At 51.0% G+C, this 15,000-nt stretch overlaps 2 protein-coding genes across 2 annotated transcripts in view; both read left to right on the top strand.

Annotated features, from left to right (window-relative positions):
• LOC133118858 (uncharacterized) overlaps positions 1-10,737 on the top strand; it is a 38,513-nt gene extending 27,776 nt beyond the window's left edge. The window contains exons 12-20 of the mRNA XM_061229115.1: positions 260-359; positions 512-606; positions 1,138-1,241; positions 1,649-1,721; positions 2,833-2,892; positions 4,086-5,639; positions 6,022-6,637; positions 6,990-7,512; positions 7,623-10,737. Coding sequence (XP_061085099.1) covers positions 260-359; positions 512-606; positions 1,138-1,241; positions 1,649-1,721; positions 2,833-2,892; positions 4,086-5,639; positions 6,022-6,637; positions 6,990-7,512; positions 7,623-10,727 — 6,230 coding nt within the window. The 3' untranslated portion in view covers positions 10,728-10,737. The remainder of the gene's footprint in view (positions 1-259; positions 360-511; positions 607-1,137; positions 1,242-1,648; positions 1,722-2,832; positions 2,893-4,085; positions 5,640-6,021; positions 6,638-6,989; positions 7,513-7,622) is intronic.
• A 6-nt stretch (positions 10,738-10,743) lies between these two features.
• LOC133118857 (protein TASOR 2-like) overlaps positions 10,744-15,000 on the top strand; it is a 10,057-nt gene continuing 5,800 nt past the window's right edge. Inside the window, exons 1-4 of the mRNA XM_061229114.1 lie at positions 10,744-12,603; positions 12,794-12,919; positions 13,340-13,493; positions 14,307-14,412. Of these exons, the coding sequence (XP_061085098.1) occupies positions 11,281-12,603; positions 12,794-12,919; positions 13,340-13,493; positions 14,307-14,412 (1,709 nt within the window). The 5' untranslated portion in view covers positions 10,744-11,280. The remainder of the gene's footprint in view (positions 12,604-12,793; positions 12,920-13,339; positions 13,494-14,306; positions 14,413-15,000) is intronic.

Genomic DNA, 15,000 nt, shown 5'->3' with positions numbered 1-15,000 from the left:
TCTGTCTCTGTGTCTGTGTGTGTGTCTGTGTGTCTGTGTGTCTGTGTGTGTCTGTGTCTGTGTGTCTGTGTCTGTGTGTGTCTGTGTCTGTCTGCGAGTGTGTCTGTGTCTGTCTGCGAGTGTGTCTGTGTGTCTGTGTCTGTGTCTGTGTGTCTGTGTCTGCGAGTGTGTCTGTGTGTCTGTGTGTCTGTGTGTCTGTCTGTGTCTGTGTCTGCGTCTGTGTCTGTGTGTTCATACTGATGCCGTTATTTGATTGTAGTGTTGCATTACCACCCGTGGAGAGGCCAGATGCAGATGCAGTCCCTGGTTTACCACGTGGGCCTGAGGTGCAACAGTGAGACTCTCACTCCGGCGCAGCTGTGAGTCCAAACAGCAGCTCTTTCACGCGCAGAGGCACACACCCTCCTCACCGTAGTGTCATCCGTTTCCACTTCTGATCTTTTGCGCTTTGACCACAGAAGCTTCTTCTTCTTGTGAAGTTTGTGATTTGTTTCCGATGATGTTGTTGCAGCCCCGCGGTGTTGGCGGTTGACCGGGCCATGAGCATGTTGGTGCTGAGGACGCTTTTCCCGCAGGATGTCTTCGAAGCCCGTTCCGGCAGCGAAGGTACGTCAGCGCTCCTTTTGGCAACGCGGTGTCTCTCCGCTTTTAAGGTGAGATGGCACATCTGTGATTGGTCTGTTCTTAACTGAACAGCCGAATGCTGATGCGACAATCACTACTGGTAAAGGGGGTAAGAGCAGTTGTCTGGCAGCCGGAGGGTTGCCGGTTCGATCCCGCCCTGGGTGTGTCGAAGTGTCCCTGAGCAACCCCCTCCAATTGCTCCTGACGAGCTGGTTGGTGCCTTGCATGGCAGCTAATTGCCGTTGGTGCGTGAGCGTGTGTTTGAATGGGTGAATGAGAAGCATCAGTAGATAAAGGCGCTTTGGATAAAGGCACTGTGTAAATGCAGACATTTAGCATTTATTTCCATTTACTGGTAACTGAAAGTAATGAACCAGAACACTGACTTGGAAAAAAGCAGTCAACAATAAGAAAACCCGGGTTAATTTGTGTCGGAGAGGATCAGGGTCACCTGATCGTGATGTACTTTGGAGCGGAGCAGAACAGGGTTGATAATTGCTTGTCCTCTCTCAGTCTCCCTGGAGGGCATGTTTTTCAGCCTGTACGAGGTGGTGACATCAGTGCCCGAAGACTCCTCATTGGCTGTGCTGACACAGGAGCTGAAAAATAAGGGACTGGTGAGCTTTTTCCTTTTTGATTGTTTGTTTGATTGATTTCCAATATCGCTCTCTCATCCCTGGAACTGGGCCAGATGAGCAGATAATGCGTTTAATCGGCCTGCCTGTTGGCTGGGATTTTTTTTTTTTTGCTTTTCCATTTATAAATGTGCGGTGCAGAAACCTTTACACCCCCACTCCCCTGGCCAAAGGGGAAGAACATGCCCGCTGAAAACGGTGTCCTTGGAGACGGCGACTGCCACGTTAATCATTCATGGCTCTCCCCGGCTGCCCTTCCCAGAGGTCGCCCGGCACGGCCCTGAGGGAGCCGGTCGCCGCGCGCGAATCGCAGGGCGTGTTTTGTGGCCTTTGTCGAGGACCCACGGTCAGGGTGGGGCTCTAACGACAGTCCTCCTCCTCCTCCCCAGGCCCTGGTTCTGCAGCTGAATGCCGTCGGTTTCCTCGTGCTCTTGAGCTCCTCGCACTCTCACGCCTATCCAGGTAAGAAGTTACGCCTCAACAAATGCAGCCCCAAAATACCAAGTATCAAACCTGTATAATGTATATGAATTTAAACGTATAATCACATATGGAATTAGGTCAGTTTAAAAATGTGTCAAGAGATGCAGTTCCTGGACAGTAGCCCATTGACATTAACACAGGCCCTGTGCACTTCATTTGAACCATTTCAGTTCATTTTAGCTCCATGTTGTTGGCATTGTAGTCACTGAGTTCCCTTTCCTTTACATACGGCTGTGAAGTAGCAGTGAGGCTGATACGACTGGGGTATATCTAAAAAGTCGAAAGTCCCAAAGCACTCCCAAGATTTTTCGCAAAACAAAGCAAAATAACGTTGGTTGCCTATATGGCTGTTATCACCTGTAGCTCCAGATCTGTAGGAGGGGAAAAAAACAGCCCCAACATGACCGCACTTGTCTCCTTGGCATGATTCCAAAGTCGTTATGAAACGCAGTGGGTGTACACTCTCAAGATGTTATTCCAGTACGCTACATTGTGTTCAGTAGTTACGTTCAGGTAAGAACTGGGGGCTCAGTGTAAGAGCAGTTGTCTGGCAGTCGGAGGGTTGCCGGCTCGATCCCCCGCCCAGGCTGTGTCAAAGTGTCTCTGAGCAAGACGCCTAACCCCCAAATGCTCCTGACGAGCTGGTCGGTGCCTTGCATGGCAGCCAATCGCCGTTGGTGTGTGAGTGTGTGTATGAATGGGTTAATGAGAAGCATCAATTGTACAGGGCTTTGGATAAAGGCACTATATGATTGCTAACCATTTACCATTAAGAACTGTACATTATATTAATGGCATTTGGCAGACGCTCTTATCCAGAGCAATGTACTGCAAAGTGCATACCTATAGCCAGGGATAAGTGCGCCGAATCACCCTAGAGGGAAGTACAATTTCAACTGCTACCTGCACACTCCCTCCGCCCAAGCATTAGCACTCCCTGCTTACCTGTGGCCTTATCCCACCTGGGGAACACGCCCAGTGATACCTGCTGCCCTCTAGTGGAAAAGAGCAAACCAACCCAGAAGAACGCTCTGATGCATTGGGGCTGTAATCTCACGTGTGGACTGTCGGTTCTCACTCCCTCCGTTAGGAAACGCCGAGACTCTCCTGGCCATGTTCGTGTTTCCCGACTCAAGAGCCGTGCAGGAAGGTAAGCAGAAAAATCATGTCCGTTTTATGTTGAAATTGGACTTATTTTTTTGTTCTTGTGTATTATATGAATTACCTCAGGACTGGGGTAACGAACTATGTAAGTGCAACACTGTTGTGCTCAGTTTATGATTTTAGTTTATTCAGAAATATAAGACTAGTAGCACCTGTTCACTTAATATGTAATATTTTATTATATATATTATAATTTTACATAAGTGAATAGGTGAAGAGTGTATATATATATATGTATATATGTGTATATACGTATATAACGTATGTATACATATATACGTATATATATATGTATATATGTGTATATATATATATATATATATATATATATATGCAGTACTGTGCAAAAGTCTTAAGCACCTGTGTAACATTCTGTACAGATAAGATTCTTTAAAAACTAATTCAGTGAAAGGTCCTAAATCAACATACTATTCATTTTACATTACTTTTTAGTAATTTGGCAGAATAGTTAAAAACTGAATCAAATCAGTATTTTTTGTGACCACCCTTCGGCGTTAAAACTGCGTCACTTCTCTGAGATGGCCAACGCTGTCCCTGTCAGCATAGAGGTTGTTCAAAGCATGTTGGAGAACTTGCCACAGTTCTTCTGCAGACTTTGGTTGGCTCCTTGCTTCTGATCTCAGACAGCCTTGATCAAGTTTTTATGTAAAAAGTAATCAATTGCTTACAGTTATATGTAACTTTTTTTTTTACTAATTAAATCTTTTGGAAAATGAATATCTGGAAATCTCAAATGCATACTATACTAACACACACAAAAAAAGAAACATATATTATAAAGTCTAAGGTGCCTAAGACTTCTGCACAGTACTGTGCATATATGTGTCTATATATATATTTCATTTATACTTAGCTGACTTTTTAATCCAAAGCGACTTCCAGTTGATTAGACTAAGCAGGGGACAATCCCCCTTGGAGCAATGTGGGGTTAAGGGCCTTACTCAAGGGCCCAACAGCTGTGCAGATCTTATCATGGGCTACACTGGGGCTTGAACCACCAACCGACCTTCTGAGTCCCAGTCATGAACCTTAGCCACTAGGCTACAGGCTAATAGAAGGTTATAGTATAATATCGATAATGTTTGTATAGCTTTGTTGTAATCAGAATTGATTCTTGTGGGTTTTTGGCTCGTGAATTTGCTCGTTTTCCGTTGGTAGGTTTGCAGATCCTGAGATCCAGGACCTCCCTCGTGCACAACACGCTGCAGGTCCTCCCAGGATTGGACTACGCCGAGACCGAGGTTGACAAGTGTCCTCCGGAACAGCCGGGGGCGCTGTGTGAAATGGTGGAGCAGCACCTGCAAAGCTACGCCGCCTTAAACCCGCCCGGGAGGGCAGACGGCGACGCCGGGGAGACCAGTTGCTTCCGGCAGCAATATGAGACCCCTGAGATGCTGAACCACGTCTATAGCGCCTTCAAGTGTGGGAAGGTGAAGCTGCAGCGTCTGCAGGCCTATCTGGGCCACCCCGAGGCCTACACCCTGCCTATGGCCAGAGCCATGGGGCTGCTGGCAGTCAGACAGAAGGGGCGCAGACCCATTCAGCCCGCGAATAAGGCGGTTCGCCTTATCTGTGTGCTCAGGGGCAGACTCACTGGCCCAAGGAGGCGTCACGGCGGGCACAGCAAGAAGAAAAAGAAAAAGAAGAAGAAGAAGAAGAAGGAGACGGAGACGGAGACGGTTACCCAGCCTACCGTTCAGACGAGCCTGGAGTGGGACGACGGGATTGAGGAGCAGCCGGTCATGATGCTGCCGCTCCCTCCGCGGAGGAAGGGCTTTGGGTACGGCCTCAAAACCATCGTCACCGACTGTGGGAGGGTGTTCGTCCCCCACGGCTCGGCGATGCCCTCCGAGGACGTCGCGTCGCTGGCAGAGAGCCGTAGAGCTGCGCACCTGCGTGCCGAGAGGCTGGCGTGGGCTGCCACCCTGCCCACGGAGGCCGCTGGCCAGCAGGCCTCTAACACGGAGCTGCCTGAACCACAGGCCTCTAACACGGAGCTGCCTGCACCACAGGCCTCTAACACGGAGCTGCCTGCACCACAGGCCTCTAACACGGAGCTGCCTGCACCACAGGCCTCTAACACGCCGGTACGGGCCCTGTCCCGAGACCCCGCTGAGGGGCTGGAGACCGCGGTTCCAGCGGGCGCAACGGTCTCTCCTCCCGTGGAGCACGACATCCTAAAGAGCGGTGAGCCTGAAATAATCCCTGCGAAGAACGCTGCCAAGGCTAGTGAAGGTTCGAAGCCCTTGATATCCTTCAAGGAACTGAGGACGGTGTTCCAGAATATAAAAAGGAAACTGAAATGCCCAGACGGTCAGAGCTTGGGCAGGTTTGGCGGCGGTCTGGCGAACGGTGAGCCTCAGCAGAAGAAGAACAAGGACACGGAGAGCGAGTCGCGGGGCTCTGAGGTCAGCGAGGCCGTCTCTCCGAAGGGAACGAAAATCGCTCCGCGGTCTTCCAAAACACAGTCGGGAAAACCGCGGAAGGCGGACAGACCGGAGGGAATACAACTGAGGAGAGTCTCTCCGCGGAGGCTGGACCTCCGGAAGCGGTCCCTGCAGCCTGAGCAGCCTGACCAGCCTGACCAGCCTGACCAGCCGTCCCAGGCTCTGGAGAGCCAGGGCCCACCCACCGCCCACGCGAAACCGCCAAAGACCAAGCCGTTCAAAAAACAGCTCAGGAGCAGGATTACTGAGAGCACCAAAGAGAATAGTAAGTATATATGCACTGAGATGTACAGCCCTTGCTCAACAATGTGGTGTCAAAACGTTTAGTTCATAATCCATTAGAATGAATCTTCTTTTGTCTCAATTCTTTTTTCCGGACTTTGCTGCACTTCCTGGTATTTTTCATCGTAGCGAAATTGAAGTGCGGTCAGAAAATCATCCAAATCTCATATCTCATATCTCAGCCAAAATGGCAGTTCTGTAGCCTTCACACTGTCTCACCCCATGGTAGTGCCCACATGCCTGTTTCATATTCAATCAATTGATTGACAGTTAATTCACAATTCCTGCTTTGTGCTACTTTGTGTGATTTATTGTCATTTTCCCTGTCTCTTTCTCCTTCCTGTTTATTTTTTTGTATGTTACAGTCTCCAGTGACAGTCCTGCTTCCCCTAGCCGTGAAAGGAAAGGCCTGCCTCAGGAGGTGAGGGGTTATAAGCTCCAGGTGTCCTCGGGTGATGTTAGCCCTGTTTCGGAGCCGGATTCCACCACTGACGCTCTCACCTTGCTGGCTGATTTGGCCCTCGGATCCGGTGGTGAGAGAACCCCGACAAACCTCAGTCCGACCCGTGAAACGAGTCCTGCCACTCTGAACCTCCCCCTCAGGTCTCCCAACCCCGAGGGCCTGGTAGTGGGTGGCAAGTTTATTTCGATCATTTCCCAAGAGCACTCTTACTCAGGAACTGGGGGTACGCAGGGTGCGACCCAACCTTCTCCCCGAAGCGTCGCGGACACCTCGTCCCCGTCAGGTACGCAGGAGCCCCCGCCTCTGGGTCAGAACGCAGACGGCCCGAAAGTGACGACGCCCCAGCAGTGTCCCGTCGCAGAGCGGCGCAAGCGGGGTTCGAAATGGGCCCGGAGCGTCGTCCACATCGGCGACGCGATCCGTGTGACGCGGCAGTGGACCGACAAGTACGAGTTCGGTCAGGACAGCAAGTACACCAACGAACCTCTGGTCAAAGCTGTGCTGCGGGCCTTGCACGGGTGCGTAGATTAACCTCCTCTACAACATACCTAATCCACTTAATTGATAATCCGCCCTCCTTGATATCCTACTCTCTGCTCCATATCGAACCGTGGTGGTACGCTCTCCTTTCTGCCAAATGAGAACATGGTAATGTGATACTCGGAGATCTGTAATGCCAGATTTGTTATGGTAACGATAACTGCATGATGGTTGAAAATTGTGACGTATCAGTTTAACGTGGTGTCTTGTATTGTGGAACTGAGAGTGAGTTGCTCTAGTGCTGTAGTGGTTTCTGTGGAAGTGTAGTAACGTACTGTTTCCTGTTGTCTCTCTCCCCACCCCTCCCCATCTCACTGGACTCCTGGCCAGCCCGTGGGATAGTGGCTGTGAGGAGACTTTCCAACAGACGCGTCTGATCCTGCACACGTGGATCGGCCTGTTCTACAGCAAGTCCACCACCAGGTTCTTCCCCGCTGATCCCAAAGGGCCTCTTCCGGAGGGCCACGCCCTGACTCTGAAGGCCGGGAAGAAGTCGCAGGTTAAGGAGGCGTCGCTTGACACCTCGCCCAGCCCTGCGGGTCCTCGGGACCCCCCTGCTGCTCCCCAGCCTCTGGAAGAGGTGCTGGACCTGAGGGAGGACAGCAAGAAGGTGGCAGATGCCTCGCCTCCTTGCTCCAAGGTGTTGGACCTGTCGAAGAAGCATCCGGAGGCTTTGGACCTAAGTGCTGTTTCCAAGCACAGTGGGGAGGCAACAGCGACTCATTGCAGCACCCAGAGAAACATTCCTAAAAATCCTCTGATCCCTTTCCCCCCCCAAGCAGGCTACAGCTACACTATCTTTTATCCTGTTCTCTTATACTCTACTTCTACGTGTTCTGAGTTCAGTCACAAGGTAAGAAATATTATTTTCCTGGTTCCTTTCTTAGTTCGAGAGAACCAGATTCTTTTGTCAATTTGCTGTTCTGTTTTTGCCCGTTTTAAAACTTTTAAAACCTTCCCCAGGGACACAGACCAAGCATCGACATCATATCAGATGGTGGCAGCGAGCAGATGGATGATGGCAGCAGTTGCCAAGAAGACGACAATGATGGGAACAGGGACTTGCTAGAGCCAGACCAGCTCTTGACTAATGATGATGCTTGCGCTCAGATGTGTCAGCACATAGCAAGTTTGTACATCAGCAAAGACATGTTTCTCAATGGAAGGCGCAGAGGTAGAAAGCTAATGAGTGGTCGCGCCTTGCGTTCGAAGTACTCCCTGAGGTCACTTAACAGAGAAAGGGACATTAGGACCAGCCGGACTAAAAGAGGCCCTCCCTGGATACAGCCAAGCAGGTTTTCCTACATCTGCCACACAGCACCTGAAGCACTACAGCTAATCAGCCTCTGCCAAACAACAACTGGAGCATTTCAAACAAAAAACATCTGCCGTTCAGCATCTAAGGCACTTCAGCCAATCAGTGCCTCTGACCATGAGTCGAAAGGAACTGTCGTTGCAGAAGGGCATGATGGGAATGATTTCAGTGAAAGGGAGACATGCCCAGCAGTGCACGATGGGATTGATTTAAGTAAAGAAAAGGCATGCACTGCAATGCATGATGGGAGTGATTTCACTAAAGAGAACGCATCCGCAGCAGTGCATGATGGGAATGATTTAAGCAAAGAGGACACATCCACAGCATTGCATGATGGGTGTAAGGGGAATGCATCCACAGCAGTGCATGACAGGTGTAAGGAGGATGCATCTGCAGCAGTGCATGATGGGAATGATTTAAGCAAAGAGGACACATCCACATCATTGCATGATGGGTGTAAGGAGAATGCATCCACTGCAGTGCATGATGGGTGTAAGGAGGATGCATCCACAGCAGTGCATGATGGGAATGATTTCAGTCAAGACGATGCACCCACAGCAGTGCATGATGTGATTGATTTCAGTAAACGGAAACTATCCACAGCGGTTCATGATGGGAATGATTTCAGCGAAGAGGACACATCCACAGCAGTGCATGATGGGTGTAAGGAGGATGCATCCACAGCAGTGCATGATGGGAATGATTTCAGTCAAGAGGATGAATCCACAGCAGTGCATGATGGGAATGATTTCAGCAAAGAGGATGCATCCACCGCAGTGCATGTTGGGATTGATTTCAGTAAACAGGAAGCATCCACAGCAGTGCATGATGGGATTGATTTCAGTAGACAGGAAGTATCTACTGTGGTGCATGATGGGAATGATTTCAGTGAACAGGAAGCATCCACATCAGTGCATGATGGGATTGATTTCAGTAAACAGAAACTATCCACAGCAGTGCATGATGGGACTGATTTCAGTAAACAGGAAGCATCCACAGCAGTGCATGATGGGTTTGATTTCAGTAGACAGGAAGTGTCTACTGCGGTGCATGATGGGAATGATTTCAGTAAACAGGAAGTATCCACAGTAATGGATTATGGGAATGATTTCAGCAAAGAGGATGCATCCACAGAAGTGCATGATGGGTGTAAGGAGAATGCATCCACAGCAGTGCATGATGGGAATGATTTCAGCAAAGAGGATGCATCCACAGAAGTGCATGATGGGTGTAAGGAGAATGCATTCACAGCAGTGCATGATGGGAATGATTTCAGTCAAGACGATGCACCCACAGCAGTGCAGGATGTGATTGATTTCAGTAAACGGAAACTATCCACAGCGGTTAATGATGGGACTGATTTCAGTCAACAGGAAGCATCCACAGCAGTGCATGATGGGATTGATTTCAGTAGACAGGTAGTATCTACAGCGGTGTATGATGAGAATGATTTCAGTAAACAGGAGGTATTCACAGCAGTGCGTGATGGGAATGGTTCCAGTGAACAGGAAGCATCCACAGCAGTGCATGATGGGAATTATATCAGTAAAGGGAAGGAACACACAGCACATGGGAGTAAAGAGGGGCCATTCACACCAGTGCATGATGGGAATGATTTGGATGAAGAATTCAAAGCAGACCTTGATGAGAATGTCACTAAAGGGGAGGAGCACAAAGCGGATTTAAATGACATAATTGATGGGAGCGATAGCAGTGGAGAAGAGATGGCCGCAGCAGTGTTTGGTGGCAGGAGGGATTCAGTTACCGAGATGCAAATGGAATTCTCTAATGGGGATGAGTCCAGCAACGTCTCGGACTTGGAGGAAAGTGTGAATAAAATTCGAAGTCCTACCCCGATACACGACGAATTGCCTTCCGAGCTCAACCTCTACCTAAGCGGCAGCCAAAGTGGGACCCCGGCGTCTGACGGCAGCAGCTCTAACAGTGGCAGCAGAAGTGTCACCCCAACGCAGGATGAGTTGCCTTGTGATCCTGAATCTTACGGGTACAGTAGCTGCTCTCCAACGACAGAAGGTCTGTTGGGCAGTGGGGTTGATCCTCTTGGCTCAAACGGCAACGATGAATCCTCCGCTTACCTGCCACAGTGTGGCGCTGAACCTTGTCCCGGCGGCACGCTCGTATGCACGCAGGGACCGCCGTCCCCTCTGGGCGCACCCTTCTCCCGCGACAGCCCTGCCTCACACCCCGGCTCAGAGGACAGTCCCGAGCCCCAGCCTCTCTCTGAAGACGAATACAGCTTCACCAGTAGCGCATCCTCTGAAGAGGTCTCGCATTGCACCGACTCCCAATCCGTTCTCGCCGACGTCTTCAGGCCGCACAGTCACACAGCTGACGAAGAAAGGATGACTTTATCCGAGGGGAACTGTCTCCCTCAGGAACTGTCAAGTCCTGACTCGCTACACAGAAATAGCAAAGCCAGTAGCCAAAGCGAACCTACGGAAGATGGCCAGAGCCCCAAACACGGTGACCTCAGCAGTAGCAGCCTTGTGTCTGAAGCAAACCCTCAGTATGGGGCTGTCCTTCCATTGAAGGATGACTCCTTAATCAGTCAAAGTGAACCAGCAGGTTCTAGTGACAAAGCCGCAAACGCTGATGGTGATTATGGTCGTGATCCTAAGATGGCCCGACACGGTCAGCCCACCCAGTCCTTGCAGTGGGGTTGTCTCTGCCGAGCGTTTCTCGTCTTGTCCAGCTATTGGTGGTACATCTTCAGAGGTCCCGAAACCCATTGAGGACTCCCAGCAGAGTTCCGACAGATCACCTTCCAAGAGTAACGATGGAAACGCGGTGGATTTGCTAGATGGTAGCTTAGATGGGATTCCAACTAGCAACCAGACTAACCACCATCTTTCAAAGGAGCACTCTGAGCTATGTCCCTCTGTAACAGGTTCCCAAAGTACGTTGAATGCTGATTGTTTGCATCATCCACAGCAACCTTTCTCAGACGGAAAGGACGTACGTCACGAGTCACTCGCCGACTCTAATCCCGTCTCCCTGAGCGAGTGCCGTACCTCTTCGCCTGGCCCTGGTTCCAACAGTAGCACCAGTCGCTCAGCACCAGACTCGGTGTACAGAGAACGTGACCCGACAAGGACTTCTGTTTCTGCAGGAGACTTGCAGGACGTTGATCGGAATAGCGAGCGATGCATCAGTCCGGTGTCTGCACCGGGTTCTCCCGTGTCTGCACCGGGTTCTCCCGTGTCTGCACCGGGTTCTCCCGTGTCTGCACCGGGTTCTCCCGTGTCTGCACCGGGTTCTCCCGCGCCTGCCGCTTGCAGGCCTCACATGCCCAGAAAACGACTCCGCAAATCCGTCAGGGCTTCCACGAGTCAGGAGCGCCAAGGTGGGAGTGACACCAGGCTGGCGATGGAGGGAGGGAGCATGAGAAGCCCTGCAAGGATGAAGGACTCCTCTGATCGGCACGCTGCAGCAGCGGACTGGAGTAAAAGCTTTGCCCAGGAAGTGGACATTGGACGATGTACTATGCTGGGGGACAGAGAGAGCGTGAGCTCTGGTAGCTTCTCTGATGCTGTCGGAGGAAAGGATGCGGTAAGAAGTCCTGTTGGTGAGTATTCTTCTGACGAACAGGAAATTGATGAAGCGTTTGACCACAGCAAGGCTGCCCCGTTCAATCTCTGCTCTGATGAAAGTGAAGGGATCCGCTGGAGTTGGGCCTCATGTTCCGGCCTGCACAAGGGAACCGATGCTGCGGAAAGGGACCCGTTCTTAGAGCGTAGAGGTGGACTAAAACGTGAACCTCGAACTTGTGTGGAAGACGAGGGCAATGAAGGCTCAGCCGTCAGGCCGTCCATCATCAGTGTGTTGGATTACAGAGGAAACCGGAGGACCTATGAAAACTACCCCATCACCAAGATGGTGTCGAGCAATCCCACCGCGCCTGCCCCGGACAGCCGAAAGAGGAGATGTCACCTGCAGAGCGTCCTGCAGGAATGGAAGAGGCAGCACCAGGCACAGGCCGACCTCACCCAGTCCTCCCTGGACATGCAGTACCTCATCTTCTCTGAGAAGATGAACCAGATTCTCAAAAAGAACCAGCCGAACGCCCGATCCAGCGATTCCACCCGCTACCCCTGGCGGAAGCGCTCCTCGTCGGATGTGGACTGCTCCCCCTGCGGTGGACCTGTGACACTGCAGGTGTCCCAGGACCACATCTCTGTGAAACCAATCAGTCATTGGCGAATGAAGAGGGAAAAGCATGAACGTGTGGGGCCACGAGATGCTGAATTCGGCGCTGGCTACTACCCGTTAGACTGTGCGACACCCCAGCGTCTCAGGAGACTGTCTCGGTCCGCTGGCTTTGCGGAGCCGAGCTCTGTGGTCTCAAACATTGCTGGCGAGTGCTCCAGGTCATACCGGGCCATGATGAACAACGTCTGCTCCGGGAGGAAAGCCCGACACCAACCCGACAGGCCCCAGAGTAGAAGGGCCGTGACGTCACACACAGACAGCTCCCGTAAACACATGAAGGCAGACCGTGGCAGCGGTCAATGTAGTGACGTCAAAGCTGCCGTCAGGCTGTCCTGGAAAGGCAAGTTCAGGTTCCACATCTTGGTGACGTCCTCCGATGCCTTCTTTGTACAGACAAAGGTGGGTATTCACACTGAAATCAGTTATATATTTACAATTTAAATTATTTTTTGGCATTATATTTTTTTATATATTGACAAGCTGTGCTCAAAGAAGCAAAACAACTTCATTAGACCTTCTTCGGAGTGAAGGTGTGCTGCCTGTGAGGGCACTGATTGGTCTATACTGATGCAGCCCTTTCATTGGGCAGGCTCTGTTAGAGGCAGAGGGTCATGTGAGTGTGGAGCCCGACCAGTTTGACCTCAAGGGGCAAAATTCCGCCTCTCCTCTTCTCATCATCCTCCGAAATGAGGACATCGCTGACTACATCAGCACGGTAAGGTGGCCCGGTCCTCACTGCTCTAGCCGGGGAGGGTGGCCAATCCTGGGGGGTGGGGAGGGGGGGGGTGGGGGGTCTACTGTGTGTCGTAGCATTCATTCCAACCACAGCTGCAACCACTGAACTTAATTTTGCACTTTTTCTTTTGAGGTACTATTTACTTTCTTTCTAGCTCCCAATGCCTTGAGCACTAAGGGCCTGATATTCACATCCCAGAACATTTAATCCGATCAACTCATGCTTACATTTTCTGTCATGATATATGATGATGACAGAAAGCGATGATGGACCCATAGGCTCAGATCCCACAGGCAGAAATCTCAGGCTGTTGCATCAGCAGATTTGAGTTTGCCTCTGCGGTGTACTGCTGGTAAATGGACTATGGGAGAAAGGTGCCTGACGGTTTGCCCGACTCAGATTCCACGCTTGGTGGAGCTGAAGAAGACCCCAGGCGTCAGGTTTGCGGGGGTGGACCAGCCTGACGATGTCCTCAACCACACCCACCAGGAGCTGTTCAGAGAGGGGGGGTTCACCGTCTGTGACGCTGATGCGCTTGGCTCCTTCACATATGGTCAGTGCTGCCGTGTGTGTGTGTGTACGTGTGTATACATGTGCAGAGTTAGCAAGCAAATTTCCACCTGTTTTGTACTAGTCCTATAAAAGTGTCAATGGGCGAGCTCAGGTTTGTGAGGGGGAGGCTGGAGTTTTTATTTCCTTGCTTTGCAAATGAGAGGCTGATGAGCATCTAAGCTGCTGTTCTGCTGTCCGCGAGAGGGCAGTCTTTTTAACAATCTGGCGTGGCCGATTTTATTACGTTGCAGTTTTTTGTATTCCGTAAATATGAACACAACAATAATTTGAGACATCGACTACTCAACCACAAGGGGCCAAGGTGGATAGGGTTAAATGCAGTGAAGGTGCTGTTTAGTCTAATGTGCTTTAATGGGACTGTGATCTGGTTCTTTGGCACATAGTTTCTGCCCAGTGGTCTATGTGCTTTAACGGGACTGTGATCTGGTTCTTTGGCACATAGTTTCTGCCCAGTGGTCTATGTGCTTTAACGGGACTGTGATCTGGTTCTTTGGCACATAGTTTCTGCCCAGTGGTCTATGTGCTTTAACGGGACTGTGATCTGGTTCTTTGGCACATAGTTTCTGCCCAGTGGTCTATGTGCTTTAATGGGACTGTGATCTGGTTCTTTGGCACATAGTTTCTGCCCAGTGGTCTATGTGATTTTACGGGACCGTGATCTGGTTCTTTGGCACATAGTTCCTGCCCAGTGGTGTATGTGCTTTAATGGGACCGTGATCTGGTTCTTTGGCACATAGTTCCTGCACAGTGGTGTATGTGCTTTAACAGGACTGTGATCTGGTTTCTGTGGCAGATTATGTGAAGAGGCTGGTGGGGTTCCTGGAGGTGCTGAGAGACAGGAGCAGATGGAAATGGTTCCTGCACTACAGAGACAGCCGTGAGCTGAGGGAGAGCGCCAGGTAGGCAGCCACACACTCGCCTGCTCTCAAACCCGGGGCTCCCCCCACATCTCACCCGGTCCTTCCTGCGGTGCTGTCTAAAGGCTGTCTAAAGGCCCCTTTCTCACCCCCTACTCGACCCAGCTCCTGGTCCAAGCGATGGTTCTGTCCCGCCTGGACTACTGCAATTCCCTCTTGGCTGGCCTCCCAGCGTCCGCCATCAGACCCCTCCAACTCATCCAGAATGCAGCAGCTCGTCTGGTCTTCAACCTTCCCAAATACTCACACGTCACCCCCCTGCTTACTTCCCTCCACTGGCTGCCTGTCATGGCTCGCATCAAATTCAAAACATTGGTGCTAGCCTTCCAAGCAGTTAAAGGGTCTTCCCCAGCTTATCTGCAAAAAATCATCAGACCCTACACCCCTGCCAGACCTCTTCGTTCAGCCTCCACAGGCCGCTTGGCACCTCCCCCTCTCAGAACCTCCACCTCACGCTCACGACTACTGTCTGTTCTGGCTCCACGGTGGTGGAACGAACTCCCCGTTGAGGTCAGAACTATAGAATCTCTCCCCACCTTCAAGCGCAAGCTGAAGACGCACCTCTTCAAG

This window comes from Conger conger, chromosome 19 (assembly GCF_963514075.1).
Source record: "Conger conger chromosome 19, fConCon1.1, whole genome shotgun sequence".
NCBI classification, from domain to species: Eukaryota; Metazoa; Chordata; class Actinopteri; order Anguilliformes; family Congridae; genus Conger; species Conger conger.
Note: the sequence above shows the minus strand (reverse complement) of the source record. Positions and strands in the feature narration are given on the sequence as shown.